This window comes from Gracilinanus agilis, chromosome 6, assembly GCF_016433145.1.
Source record: "Gracilinanus agilis isolate LMUSP501 chromosome 6, AgileGrace, whole genome shotgun sequence".
Classification (NCBI taxonomy): Eukaryota; Metazoa; Chordata; class Mammalia; order Didelphimorphia; family Didelphidae; genus Gracilinanus; species Gracilinanus agilis.
The window spans coordinates 50,871,874-50,887,390 of NC_058135.1; the positions used below are offsets into that span (position 1 = coordinate 50,871,874).

A 15,517-nucleotide genomic window follows, 5' to 3' on the forward strand; every position below is an offset into this window, starting at 1 on the left:
TCAAGGGTTCTGAAGCCTAATGTATTGAATATGAATTATTGTCATTTGATTTTTCTTAAGATCTTCCTAACATTTTTTTCTCATGATTTCTCTATTGGTGGCCTGGGCTAATTGACAAGATGATTATAAATTGTCATTTCTAAAGAAAAAACTCTAGTAGGGGAAATACTAAAATTCCAGTTGAAATTAAATGGTATACAATATAATATATGTCACACATACATACATATTCTATTGTATACAGCACTGATCTTAACATAAAAACAGTAAAGTTAAATACCAATACAAAATGAAACCTCTCAAGAGGTGATATTCCTAGAACTTCCCCTAGATGTGTGTTCAGACATAAGATCAACCCAAAACTAAGACTTCCAGGAAATGTATAATTAGGTGTTTCTCATTTCCCTCATGGGATATATTAACATTCAAGTTCTTTAAATAGAATGTTTCCTCTTTTTGATTTTCTTAAACGTACATCTAAAATATGACATATAAAAGTAGAGATACAGAAAATTCTTCCTGCTATTCAATGTCTTTCACAATTCTTTCCTACCCAGAATTTTATTTATAAAAGAGATAAAGGGTGAAATCAACTCACGTAAAGTTCTGTTTTGAACCTTCTGGCCATTGTACATAACAAAGTGTTCGACCAGGCATCACTTTCGTTTTGGAATAAAGACACTGGGGAAAGGCAAGAAGGAAAGCCAGGATCCAAATGCTTCCAATGACAACTTTTGTAGCTGTTGCAGACAGTCGGGGCTTCAGAGGATCTATAATGGCCATGTATCTGTTTTGAAAACAAACCAACAACCCAAATTCTTGTTAGGAGAATGAGTTTCATGTAGAAAGAGTTCAAGATTCAGTGACCAAGATTTTCCCTATGCTGAAAAGCAAAATGAATATGGGTAAAAATATTTATTTCCTTTTAAATGTTCAGTTTCAAGAGAAATTTCATATTGTTGATGCTTTTGAAGCAATGTTAATGGTACCTATTCACTCTTAAATCAAATATATCCTCAATTTTGACAAGAGAACTAAGAGAGAACAGAGGACATGAAGGATCCATGTTTGTATCATGAATCACCAATTATACAGAATATACTTGAATAAAATATGATTTCCTTTCTGGCATGTACTGGATATGGACTTATGTTTTTGATACTTTTATAATCAGATTGGCTATAAGAATATAATATTTAGGTTCTAGATCAAAATAGGAAGGATATCACAGAATCAGAAGGGACCTCAAAAATCTATTTTGTCCAAAATATACTACAGAAAGGAGCCTCCTACATCTACCTGACTAATGGATATCCAACCTTTGACTGAAGACCTTTAATGAAAGAGATTCCATTACTTCTCAAGTCAGCCGGTTCTGCTTTTGGATAGTTCTAATCATTACCAAAAAAATTTCCCAACATCAAACCCAAATTTGCCTCTTTCAACTTTCAATTAGTTTGCTTTCTGGAACAAACAGAATAAGACTAAATTCTTATGAGGGCAGCTGGGTAGCTCAGTGGATTGAGAGCCAGGGCTAGAGACGGGAGGCCCTAGGTTCAAATCTGGCCTCAGACACTTTCCCAGCTGTGTGACCCTGGGCAAGTCACTTGACCCTCATTGCCCACCCTTACCACTCTTCCACCAAGGAACTAATACACAGAAGTTAAGGGTTTAAAAATATATTAAAAAAATTCTTATGACAGCTCTTAACATACTTAAAGATAGTCGTCATGCCCTCCAAGTCTTCTATTCCTCAGGCTAAAGTCCTGTACTTCTTTCTTCATATGGTATCACTTAATTAATTAATTAAATTTTTTTAGCATGCAAAACACACTTCCATATTGGTCATTGCTATAAGAGCAAAGTTATTTGTAAACAAAAGCCCAAAATAAAACCATAAGTACACTAATGTGAAAGATAGTATTCTTTGATCCACATTTATCCAACTCCAACAGTTCTTCTGTTCTTCCTCTGGAGGTAGATAGCATTCCCCACCATATGTCTTTCAGGATTGTCCCAGATCATTGCATTACTGAGAGCAGTCAAGTTTTCACAGTTAATCATTAAACAATATTGCTGTTACTGTGTACAATGTTCTTCTGGTTCTCCTTATTTCTCTCTGCACTAATTCATGCAGATCTTTCCAGATTTTTCTGAAATCATCTTGTTTATCATTTCTTATAGCACAATAGTATTCCATCATCAACATGTACCACAATTTGTTCAGCCATTCCCTAATTGATGGAAATCCTCTCAGTTTCCAATTCTTTGCCACAATAAAAAGAACTGTTATAAATATTTTCATAACAGTAGATCCTTTTCCCTTTTTTATTATCTCTTTGGGATATAGACCATACATGTGGTGTCAGTTTAAAGCCTTTCATCAATCTGGATTTTCTCTAGTTTATCAATGCCCTTTATAAAATATGGTTCTCAGAACTGTATAAAAAATTCCAGGTATGATTTTAATTGGCCAGAGGACCAACAGTATCCCCATTTCTTCATTTCTAAAAGCTATGCACTCTTTCATTCAGCTAGAAATAATAGTAAATTTTCTGGCTAACATATTTCAGTGTTGATTTATGTTGAACTTGCAATCCACTAACTCCTCCAAAACCAGATCTTTAAAGCCAAATTACTGTCTAACCATTTTGTACTTGGGCAGTTGATATTCTGAAACTAAGTGTAAAAATGCTCATTTATTACTACTCAATTTCTTTTAACTACTTTTTAGATTTAGTCAAATGTTTGCATCTCTATTCTCCATTTGGTTGGTTAGCTAACCCTCTCAGTTTTGTGTCATTTGAAAATCTCATTGGTCTGCATCAGTATGCCTTTATCCAAATCACTGACAAAAATGTTAAAAAGTACCAGGCCAAAAACAGATATCTGGGGTTCTTCCCTGTTTATCTCCTAAGCTGACACCAAACCCTTAATGCCTGTTCCTTGAGTTAAGAGATTCAATCAGGTAACAGGAAAAAGATGAGAAGGGAACAAGTATTTATTAAGCATTTACCATGTGCCAGACACTGTGCTGAATGTTCTATCTCATTTGATCCTCACAATAACCCTAGGAGATAGGTGCTATTTTGAGGCTGAGGAAACTGAGGCCAAAGTTAAGCTACTTTTTCCATGGTCACTCAGCTACTAAGTATCTCAAACCAGATTTGAACCCAAGTCTTTCTGACTCCAGGACGGGGCTCTATCCCCTGTCTCACCTAGTTATCTCTGAATACATTTAATTATTGTATTGTGTAGCCCAAATCTCTACCTTTTCCACAATGCGAATATGAGAAATTTTACTAAATTCTTTCCTTGAAGCTAGGAAAACTATATTTACAATTTTTTTCTGAGCAAATAATTTAGACAACTGTCAAAAAAGAACTTAAGGTTAGTTTGGCATGATCTGTACTTACTCGAGTCCCTTGGTCACTACTGTTTCCTTTTTTGAAAGTTGGATGTTGACCCTTCTTTAGTCATGTGGCATTTCTCCCAATTTCCCTGTTCTTTGAAATATCCCTGACAGTGGTTCAATTATCATAGACACCAGGTTTTTGAGTATCATAGGAATCTAGGACCTTTCTTACTCTTTCCTTATTTAAATTAGACATCATCTTTCATAGCCCTTTTTCTTCTGTTCTTTCTAATACAAAGATGATTTTCTTTGTCTGAAAAAACAAACTAGCAATTGAACACCTCTGTCTTTACTTGATATTACTTATTACTGTTCCATCTACTGTAGTCCTCATCCTCCTTTGATTCTCCTTTTTCCAAAATTCATTAAAAAAACATATTTTTATTTTTAATTGACAGCCCAAGTACCCTCCGGATAGTCTTTCTATATTGGGCTCAACTTTTATGTTAGCAAAAACAGAAAGGAAATGGGGTTCAAGTATAGAGAAGAGTGGATAATTATTGGTCAAATTGGTCAAACCAATGTAGGACTCGTGCTTATATTTTTTAAATTTCTGCACATATATTTAAGAAATATAAATTGATTAGTGGCTCTTCTGTGCATACACATTTGTCTCTTCAAATTAACTCCATAGATAATATTTCTTCAAGTATTTTCAGAATTTCATCCTTTAGAGTTTCCCACGCAGACTTCTCTAGAATTTTGACCAAAAGGATTCTATATTTCTTCTGAGTCCTTTTAATCTAATCTCCCAAACTCCAGCAGAGGGCATCTTTTAGAGACTCTGTTCAACTTCCTTTCCTTTTCTATTGCAAACTCTAAGATATAGTGGTCTTCCCACCTGTCCTCCCCTCCCAAAGTCCCCATGTCTATCCCAGCAACCAATCCATGTCATTGATAACAATCTGATCTTGCATATCATTTTCCTTTCTGGGCAACTAGATATACTTTGTAGAGTGCTGGACTGAGGGTCAGATGAATCAAATTCTGCCTCCCACACTTATTAGCCATGTGACCCTGAGAAAGTCATTTAATCTCTGTGGCTCTTGACAGCCTTATCTCTTCGATTCTATGATTTTACAAAATCTCTTGTGGTTCTTCCACTTTTTGAAGAATAAAAGTTTTTGAATAATAAAATTATCATTAAGACACATCAAGAAATGTTTAACACAGGTGGGGTTAAGATGGCGGCAGAGTAAAAAGTAACTCCTGGACCTCTCCTAACCCATGCATATAGGACTCCTCATGAAGACAAAAACAAATCCAGAGGAAAGAAGGGACACCACAACAGGGCGCAGCATCAAAGGTACGTGGAATCGGGGCATTTCCATGCTATAAAGGGGTGAAACAGCTCTCACTAAAACATGAGTGGAGCAACCCCCTCCCCCCACCCCCACACCAACTACAGCTCCAAAGCCAGAGCACGAGTCAAGTTTCGGTCAACCATTAAGTCATTGGCAGCTCACCAGGGCTTGTTCCTGAGAGNGTGAACCAGCTCTCACTAAAACATGAGTGGAGCAACCCCCTCCCCCCACCCCCACACCAACTACAGCTCCAAAGCCAGAGCACGAGTCAAGTTTCGGTCAACCATTAAGTCATTGGCAGCTCACCAGGGCTTGTTCCTGAGAGCAGCAAGACTTAAGACCCACCCCCCCTCCCCAAGAGGCTAAAGAACTCACGGACTCTGAACACAGCCAGAAAGAGACAATTCAGATATCAAGGAGCACCAATCAGGATCACAAAGAATCTGACAACCTCCACGCTAAATGACCACAAGGCTTGGAATATGATATTCAGAAAGGCAAGAGAACTGGGTTTACAACCAAGGATCCCGTACCCATCAAAACTGACTATATTCTTCCAGGGCAAAGTTTGGGCATTCAACAAGATAGAAAATTTCCAAGCATTTGCACAGAAAAGACCAGGACTAAATGGAAAGTTCGATATCCAACCACAAAAATCAAGAGAAACATGAAAAGGTAAATAAGAAACAGAAGGGAAAGTAAAAAAACTCATATTTTTTAAATTTGCCTCTTTAAGGGCTTCAATAAGATCTAATTATTGGAACTCCTATGTGGAGAAAGGTTATGTATAATTCTCTGCAGTGAACTCAGTTCACCATTATAGCATTTACTATTATAATAATTAGAAGAATTATTCATAGGGAGAGGTTAGAATACTAAATGGTCTAAGATGATATGGGTGGGAGGGAAAGAGAGGGGTGAATAGTGGAGGACACCAAAAGAATCTTGAAAGAATAAGAAAAATAGGATATTCTATTACACACAAAGAGGGCATGGGAAGGGGAAGGGATGAATACTATTAAAAGAAGGAGAGGAAGAGAACATTAAGGGGTAATATTTAAACCTTACTCTCAGTGTAATTAACCCTGAGAGGGAAGAGTAGCTATATCCATTGGGATATAAAACTCTATCTAACCCTACTCAGAAAGTTAGAAGGGATAAACCAAGGGGAGCAGGGGAGTGAGGAGGTCAAAAAAGGGAGGGGAGAAGAAGGGGGAGGGAATTCATTAGGCCTTAAAAATAAAAACAGGGGAATAATAAGGGAGGGGGTAAAAAGGGAAGTAAATCAAGGGAGGGGACAAGGGTTACTGGCTTAAAGCAAACCACTGGTTTTAAAGGAAATAGTGTAAGAAGAAGGGATAGAATTAGGGGAGGACACCAAAATGTTGGAGAATACAAAACTGATAATTATAACGCTGAATGTGAATGGGATGAACTCTCACATAAAACGGAAGCAAATAGCACAATGGATTAGAAACCAAAATCCTACCATATGTTGTATACAAGAAACACATATGAGGCGGGTAGACATACACAAGTTTAAAAGAAAGGGCTTCAGCAAAATCTTTTGGCCTTCAAATAAGAAAAAAAAGGCAGGAGTGGCAATCATGATTTCTGAAAAAGCCAAAGTTAAAATAGATATGATTTAAAAAGACAGGGAAGGTAATTACATCCTGATAAAAGGCAGTATAGACAATGAGGAAATAACACTGCTCGATATGTATGCACCAAGTGGTATAGCACCCAAATTCATAAAGGAGAAACTGTTAGAGCTCAAGAAGGAAATAGATAGTAAAACCATACTAGTGGGAGATCTAAATATTCCTCTTTCAGATCTAGATAAATCAAACTGAAAAAAAATAAGAAAGAGGTAAGAGAGGTGAATGAAGCCCTAGAAAAATTAGATTTAATAGATATGTGGAGAAAAATAAATAGGGACAAAAAGGAATACACCTACTTTTCAGCTGCACATGGTACATTCACAAAGATTGACCATGTAATAGGGCATAGAAATATTGCAAACAAATGAAAAAAAAGAAATAATAAATGTAACTTTCTCAGATCATAATGCAATGAAAATAATAATTAGTAAGGGCACCTGGACAGGCAAATCAAAAACTAATTGGAAATTAAATAATATGATTCTCCAAAACCAGCTAGTCAAAGAAGAAATCATAGAAACAATCAACAATTTCATCGAAGAGAATGACAATGATGAGACATCCTACCAAACTCTGTGGGATGCAGCCAAGGCAGTACTCAGGGGGAAATTTATATCCTTGAGTGCATATATTAACAAATTAAGGAGGGCAGAGATTAATGAATTGGGCATGCAACTTAAAAAATTAGAAAGTGGAAGATGGCGGCAGAGTAAAAAGCAGCTCTTAACCTCTCCTGACCAAAACATACAAAGTCTCCTTGAGGAGACAAAAAAACAAGTCCAGACGAACGGAGGAACCCCACAACAGGGTGCAGCATGGAAGGTACATGGAATCGGGACATTTCCATGCTATAAAGGGGTGAAACAGCTCTCACTAAATCGCGGGCTGAGCAACCACCCCCCCCCATACGGCCTCCACACACACCACCTATAGTGCCAAAGCCAGCTAAAAAGAAATAGAGAAAGTTTGGGGCAACCATCGAGTCATTGGCAGCTCCAGGGCCTGTTCCTGAGAGCAGCAAGATTTAGGTCCCCAAAAAGCTAAAGAACGAGCACAAATTCTGAACGCGGACACGGAGCGCTGGGGCATGCAGAGCTGCGGGTGGAGGCAGACACAGCCGTGAGCTAAGGCTCTGAAACCCTGAGTGGGGAACCAGTGCAGACGGGTATTCAACTATGGAAGCAGCGCCCTGAGACTTGTAAAGAAACCTCTGCAAGAGGATCAAGCAAGGGGGTCCGCCAGGTGGCTTGACCTGGGAAAAAACCAGACCTCAGACCTCAGGAGCCAAAAGACCATAGACAGACCCTGAGTGCGAGGATAAAGCTGAGAAGCTGCTGGGCTAATGATGGCTACCCAGACTCAGGAAGTTCAGAAGAGAAAGATTAACAACAAGAAAAAGAAGTCTTTAACACTTGACAACTTATACACAGAGAAAATCCAGACAAGCGAGCAAACAGAGGAAGAGAACAAACAAGCATCCAGACCCTCCTCAAATAAGGAAAATGGGTCACAGGCTATGGAAGAGTTCAAAACTGAGATTTTGAGGAAGATGGAAGAGATCTGGCAAGAAAATAACAGTTTAAAAGGTAGAATCTTGCAATTGGAAAGTGAGGCTCAGAAATCAAATGAACTGATAAGCAAATTGAACACCAGAAATGACCAGACTGAGAAGGAACACCAGTCCCTAAAGGCTAGAATTGAGCAATTAGAAGCTAATGATCTCTCAAGACAACAAGAACAAATAAAACAAAGTCAAAAGACTGAAAAAATACAAGGAAACATGAAATATCTCAATGAGAAAGTGACAGACCAAGAAAACTGGTCTAGAAGAGAAAATTTGAGAATCATTGGTCTTCCAGAAAAACCAGAAATTAATAGAAACCTGGACTCCATACTAAAAGAAATTATTCAGCAAAATTGCCCTGAAGTCCTACAACAAGAGGGCAATATAGACATTGAAAGGATCCATAGATCACCCTCGACACTCGACTTAGAAAAGACAATGCCCAGAAATATAATTGCCAAATTTAAGAGCTTCCAAGTAAAAGAAAAAATCTTACAAGAAGCCAGAAAGAGACAATTCAAATATCAAGGAGCACCAATAAGGATCACACAGGATCTGGCAGCCTCCACGCTAAAAGATCACAAGGCTTGGAATATGATATTCAGAAAGGCAAGAGAGCTGGGCCTGCAACCACGGATCAACTACCCATCAAAATTGACTATATATTTCCAGGGGAAAGTATGGGCATTCAACAAAATTGAAGAATTCCAAGTATTTGCACAGAAAAGACCAGGGCTAAATGGAAATTTCAATATCCAACCACAAAAATCAAGAGAAACATGAAAAGGTAAATAAGAAACAGAGGGAAAGAAAGAAAACTCATAATTTTAAAATTTGCCTTTTTAAGGACCTTAGTAAGATCTAATTATCTGTATTACTATGTAGAGAAATGTTATATATAATTCTCTGTAGTGAACTCTATTCACTATTATAGTATTCACTATTATAGTAATCAGAAGAATAATTCACAGGGAGAGGGTGGAACACTAAATAATCTAAGATGACATGGGGGATGGGAAAGATGGAATGAATTGTAGGGGAAACCAAGAGAAACTTAAGTGAATAAGAAAAATAGGATATTCTACACACAAAGAGGGCATGGGAAGGAGAGGGGACAAATACTATTATAAGAAGGAGAGGAAGAGAGCATTAAGAGGTAATAATCAAACCTTACTCTCAGAGTAATCAACCCGGAGAGGGAAGAGTAGCTATACTCTCCATTGGGACATAAAACTCTTATCTAACCCTTCTGAGAAAGTCAGAAGGGATAAACCAAGGGGAGCAGGGGAGTGGGGAGGTCAAAAAAAGGGAGGGGAGAAGAAGGGGGAGGGAATTCATACGGCCTTTAAAAAAAGAGGGAAAAAATAAGGGAGGGAGTAGAAAGGGAAATTAATCAAGGGAGGGGATAAGGGATAGGGTCTTAATAGCAAAGCACTGGTTTAAAAGGAAATAGTATGAGAAAAAGGGATAGGAATGGGGGAGGATACGAAAATGTCAGCAAATGCACAACTGATGATTATAACTCTGAATGTGAATGGGATGAACTCTCTCATAAAACGGAAGCAAATAGCAGAGTGGTTTAGAAACCAAAATCCTACCATATGTTGTCTACAAGAAACACATATGAGACGGGTAGACATACACAAGTTTAAAAGAAAGGGCTTGAGCAAAATCTTTTGGCCTTCAAATGAGAAAAAAAAGGCAGGAGTGGCTATTATGATTTCTGACAAAGCCAAAGTAAAATAGATATGATTAAAAAAGACAGGGAAGGTCATTACAACCTGATAAAAGGCAGTATAAACAATGAGGAAATAACACTGCTCGATATGTATGCACCAAGTGGTATAGCACCCAAATTCATAAAGGAGAAACTGTTAGAGCTCAAGAAGGAAATAGATAGTAAAACCATACTAGTGGGAGATCTAAATATTCCTCTTTCAGATCTAGATAAATCAAACTGAAAAAAAATAAGAAAGAGGTAAGAGAGGTGAATGAAGTCCTAGAAAAATTAGATCTAATTGATATGTGGAGGAAAATAAATAGGGACAAAAAGGAATACACCTTCTTTTCAGCTGCACATGGCACATTCACAAAGATTGACCATGTAATAGGGCATAGAACCATTGCAAACAAATGCAAAAGAGCAGAAATAATAAATGTAACCTTAGATCATAATGCAATAAAAATAATAATTAGTAAGGGCACCTGGACAGGAAAATCAAAAACTAATTGGAAATTAAATAATATGATTCTCCAAAACTAATTTGTCAAAGAAGAAATTATAGAAGCAATCAACAATTTCATTGAAGAAAATTACAATGATGAGACATCCTACCAAACTCTGTGGGATGCAGCCAAGTTAGTACTCAGGGGGAAATTTACATCCTTGAGTGCATATATTAACAAATTAAGGAGGGCAGAGATTAATGAATTGGGCATGCAACTCAAAAAATTAGAAAGAGAGCAAATTAAAAATCCCCAGATGAAAACTAAATTAGAAATACTAAAAATCAAGGGAGAAATTAATAAAATCGAAAGTAAAAGAACCATTGAATTAATAAATAAGACTAGAAGCTGGTACTTTGAAAAAATAGACAAAGTACTGGTCAATCTAATAAAAAAGGAAAGAGGAAAACCAAATTGACAGTATCAAAGATGAAAAAGGAGACCTCTCCAATAATGAACGGGAAATTAAGGCAATCATTAAAAACTATTTTGCCCAATTATATGGCAATAAATATAGCAATCTAAGAGATATGGATGAACATTTACAAAAATATAAACTGCCTAGATTAACAGCAGAAGAAATAGAATACCTAAATAATCTCATATCAGAAAGAGAAATTGAACAAGCCATCAAAGAACTCCCTAAGAAAAAATCGCCAGGGCCTGATGGATTCACAAGTGAATTCTATCAGACATTCAAAGAGCAACTCATCCCAATACTATACAAATTATTTGATACGATAAGCAAAGAAGGAGTCCTACCAAATTCCTTTTATGACACAAATATGGTACAGATTCCATAACCAGGTAGATCAAAAACAGAGAAAGAAAACTGCAGACCAATCTCCCTCATGAACATAGATGCAAAAATCTTAAATAGAATACTAGCAAAGAGACTCCAGCAAGTGATCAAGAGGATCATCCACCATGATCACATGGGATTTATACCAGGAATGCAAGGTTGGTTCAACATTAGGAAAACCATCCACATAATTGACCATATCAATAGTCTAACAAACAAAAATCACATGATTATCTCAATAATGCTGAAAAAACCTTTGACAAAATACAGCATCCATTCCTATTGAAAACACTGAAAAGTATAGGAATAGAAGGACCTTTCCTAAAAATAATAAACAGTATATACCTAAAACCATCAACAAACATCATATGCAATGGGGATAAATTAGAAGCCTTCCCAATAAGATCAGGAGTAAAACAAGGATGCCCATTATCACCTCTATTATTCAACATAGTACTAGAAACACTAGCAGTTGCAATTAGAGAAGAAAAAGAAATTGAAGGTATCAAAATAGGCAATGAGGAGACTAAGCTATCATCTTTGCAGATGATATGATGGTCTACTTAAAAAACCCTATCAAACTACCAAAAAACTTCTTTACTGAATTAGAAAAAACTATAACAAATTTTATTTGGAATAACAAAAGATCAACTATATCAAGGGAAATAATGAAAAAAAAATGTGAAGGAAGGGGGCCTAGCAGTACCAGATATGAAACTATACTATAAAGCAGCAGTCATCAAAACAATATGGTACTGGCTAAGAGACAGAGAGGAGGATCAGTGGAATAGACTTGGGGTAAATGACATCAGCAGACAGTGTATGATAAACCCAAAGAGCCCAACTTTTGGGACATGAATCCACTATTTGACAAAAACTGCTGGGAAATCTGGAAAACAATATGGGAGAGTTTAGGTTTAGAACAACATCTCACACCCTACACCAATATAAATTCAGAATGGGTGAATGACTTGAATATAAATAGGGAAACTATAAATAAGTTAAATGAACACAAAATAGTGTACTTGTCAGATCTTTGGGAAAGGAAAGAATTTAAAACCAAGCAAGAGTTAGAGAAAATTACAAAATGTAAATTAAATGGTTTTGATTATATTAAATTAAAAAGCTTTTGTACAAACAAAAACAATGTAGTCAAAATCAGAAGGGAAACAACAAATTGGGAAAAAATCTTTATAACGAAAAACTCTGAGAGGGGTGTAATTACTCAAATATACAAGGAGTTAAAGCAATTGTATAAAAAATCAAGCCATTCCCCAATTGATAAATGGGCAAGAGACATGAATAGGCAATCTTCAGGTAAAGAAATCAAAAGTATCAATAAGCACATGAGAAAGTGTTCTAAATTTCTAATAATTAGAGAAATGTAAATCAAAACGACTCTAAGGTATCACCTCACACCTACCAGAATGGCTAAAATGAAAGAAGGGGAGAGTAATGAATGTTTGAGGGGATGTGGCAAAATTGGGACATCAATGCATTGCTGGTGGAGTTGTGAACTGATCCAACCATTCTGGCTGGCAATTTGCAATCATGCTCAAAGGGCTATAAAAGAATGCCTGCCCTTTGATCCAACCATACCATTGTTGGGTTTGTACCCCAAAGAGATCATAGATAAACAGACTTGTATGAAAATATTTATAAGCTGAGCTTTTTGTGGTGGCAAAAAACTGGAAACGGAGGCTATGTCCTTCAATTGGGGAATGGCTGAACAAACTGTGGTATATGCTGGTGATGGAATACTATTGTGCTAAAAAGAATAATAAACTGTAGAAGTTCCAGGTAAACTGGAAAGACTTCCAGGAACTGATGCAGAGTGAAAGGAGCAGAGCCAGAAGAACATTGTATACAGAGACTGATATACTTTGTTAAAATCGAATGTAATGGGCTTCTGTACCAGCAGCAATACAATGACCCAGGACAATTTTGAGGGATTTATGGTAAAGAACGCTACCCGCATTCAGTGGAAGGACTGCAGGAGGGGAAATATAGAAGAAAAACAACTGCTTGAACACATGGGTTGGGGTGGACACGATTGAGGATGTGGACTCCAAACTACCACACCAATGCAACTACCAACAATTTGGAAATAGGTCTTGATCAAAGACACATGTTAAAACCAGTGGAAATGCATATCGGCCAGGGGAGGGGGGGAGTCAGGGGGGTGAAGGGGAAAGTAAGAGCATAATCATGTAACCATGTTAACTTTTCTAAAATATAAATATTAATAAATGTTTTAAAAAAAAGAAATGTTTAACAGTTCTGTTTAAGGTAGAGAAAGTTTAAGCAGAAGTCTCCCAACACTACTCGGTTATGTCTCTATCAATGCATAAATCAAGAAGTATTTCCATATACTTTACACTTTTTTAAAACAAGAGTTAAATTTCAGAAATATTCTTTGACTCTCTTCTTTCCTTCATCCCCTATATCCATTCAGTTTACAAATACTATCATTTCTACTTCCAAAATATATCTTTATATGTTCTTTCTTTTCCACTTCTACCACGAATATCTTAATTTAGGCTCTTTACACATCTCTACTTGATTTATTAGAATAGTTCTTTTAAAATATGTAAATGAAGTGTTAAGGAATTTTTCAAAACAACCTGATAACATGATAGTGTGTTTCATTGATGATTAAAATGATGGAGTTAGAGTTTTCATAAATAAAATTTTAAATTGTAAAGTAATTATTTGACAAGATACTGAATGAAAAAGTTTTCTAAATGGTTTGAGAACACAATAGAACTTTTTAGTCAATGTATTGGAATTATAGGGCATTGGCTTTTCGATGGAATCAATTTATGGGACACAGGGAACTTTTAGTGACTGGCCAGCTTAAGGCTCAAGGGCACCCTTAGGAATCTCTCACTAGTCAGAATAAGGTCTGAAGAAGGCTCTCTTTTTTTCACATTTTCCCTTCTATGTCTTGGAGAATGTTTTTTCATTTAATATGTACAAAAATAATGATAATAGTTCTTTCTGTAGCAGCAAAGAACTGGAACCTAAAGGGACACTTACCAAGTGTGGAATGGCTGAACACATTGTAGTGTAAGAATGTAATGAAATTTTATTAAGACTATGAAAAATATGGTTTCAGAGAAAATTGGGAAAATTTTTATGAACTGATACAGAGTGAGGTTAGATGAACAATTTTTTCAAAGACATTGTAAAGAAAAACTACCTTGAAAGGTTTAGGAATGTTGATGACAAGCCATTATCCCTAAGATAAAAAAATAAAGCTTGCTAACCAACTTCTGATTGAATAGTGTGTCATAGTGCAAAATATGGCATGCATATTTAGATACAATGTGGGAATATTCTTCTTGTCTGTGCATATTTGTTATAAGGGTTTTATTTTTCTTTTTTCATTGAGGGGATAGCAACTAAATTAAAAAGGATAGACAGAAGAAAGTATAAACAATAGGATAGCATTAAAAACTGCATAATGTAACTATTATGCAAATGAAAGTAAGAGATATTTAAGAGATATTCATGATTTCATGTATAAACTTCTGCTCTCTACAAAGAGATTCTCATTTTATTTAGTGTTGGTTGAATTCAGAATAAGAAAACTGAAAATTAAAGAACATAGTAACTATTATCTCCTTTGTTTTTGAAAAATATTTTATGTAGAGTAGATTACTTGAATTGTTGTTTCAAAAGGCAAACACTATGAGACAACTACAGAAAAAAAATTCTAGGATTGCAATAGAAAATGCTAGAGTTATATTATTTATGGTCTGTTTTGCTCTAGAAAATAACATGGGATTGTCAGTCTACATAGTATATAGATTATAAAACATTTATAAATTGATGGTCAATAGCACTGTTTTATTATGTGGGCATAATTCAATAACATCTGTGAGTCTTTTAAATTATTTATTCTCCTTTATTTCTGAAAAGAATGTTTATTTTTTATATTTGCGAGAGTTCTGATTGTGTGTGAATTGGAAATTTCATTTCTAGGTATTTTGTCCTTTTATAGTAATTTTGAATGGATTTTTCTTCTATCCTTTAAAAAAAGATTTTATGAATTTATCTTGTATCTTTGTGCTTCATTAATGCTATCAATCATATTTATTAGTTTCTTTGCTGATTCTTTGTGATTTTCAAAATATTCATCTTGATGCCTATTAATAGCTATAATTTCTGCCTGCTTTGCCTATGTTTATGCCTTTCCTTTGACCTTTCTTTTGTATTGTTGTGTCAAATATTTTCAGAATTATATAAAATAGTATTGGGGAAAATGTGTATCCTTGCTTTATCCATGTATACAACAGGAAAATGTTCAATATTTCTTCATTTCAAAGAATGTGAACTTGTGATTTTTTGATACATTTTTCATATTAAAGACAGATTCTTCATTTGCATTCTTTTCATGATTTTAACCACAAATGAGCTCTTAAAATTCATTAATGGCTTTTTTTGCAATTACTAATAAAATCACATAAATATTTTTAGAGTTTATATGAAGAAAAATGCTTATTGTTTCCATTATGTCAAACTACCCAAGGATGAATTAAT

General features: G+C 35.6%; 1 protein-coding gene across 1 annotated transcript in view; it reads right to left on the reverse strand.

Moving 5' to 3' along the window:
- Window positions 1–15,517, reverse strand: part of TACR3 (tachykinin receptor 3) — a 127,362-nt gene that overhangs the window by 76,807 nt on the left and 35,038 nt on the right. Inside the window, exon 2 of the mRNA XM_044681304.1 lies at window positions 599–787. Within this exon, the coding sequence (XP_044537239.1) occupies window positions 599–787 (189 nt within the window). The remainder of the gene's footprint in view (window positions 1–598; window positions 788–15,517) is intronic.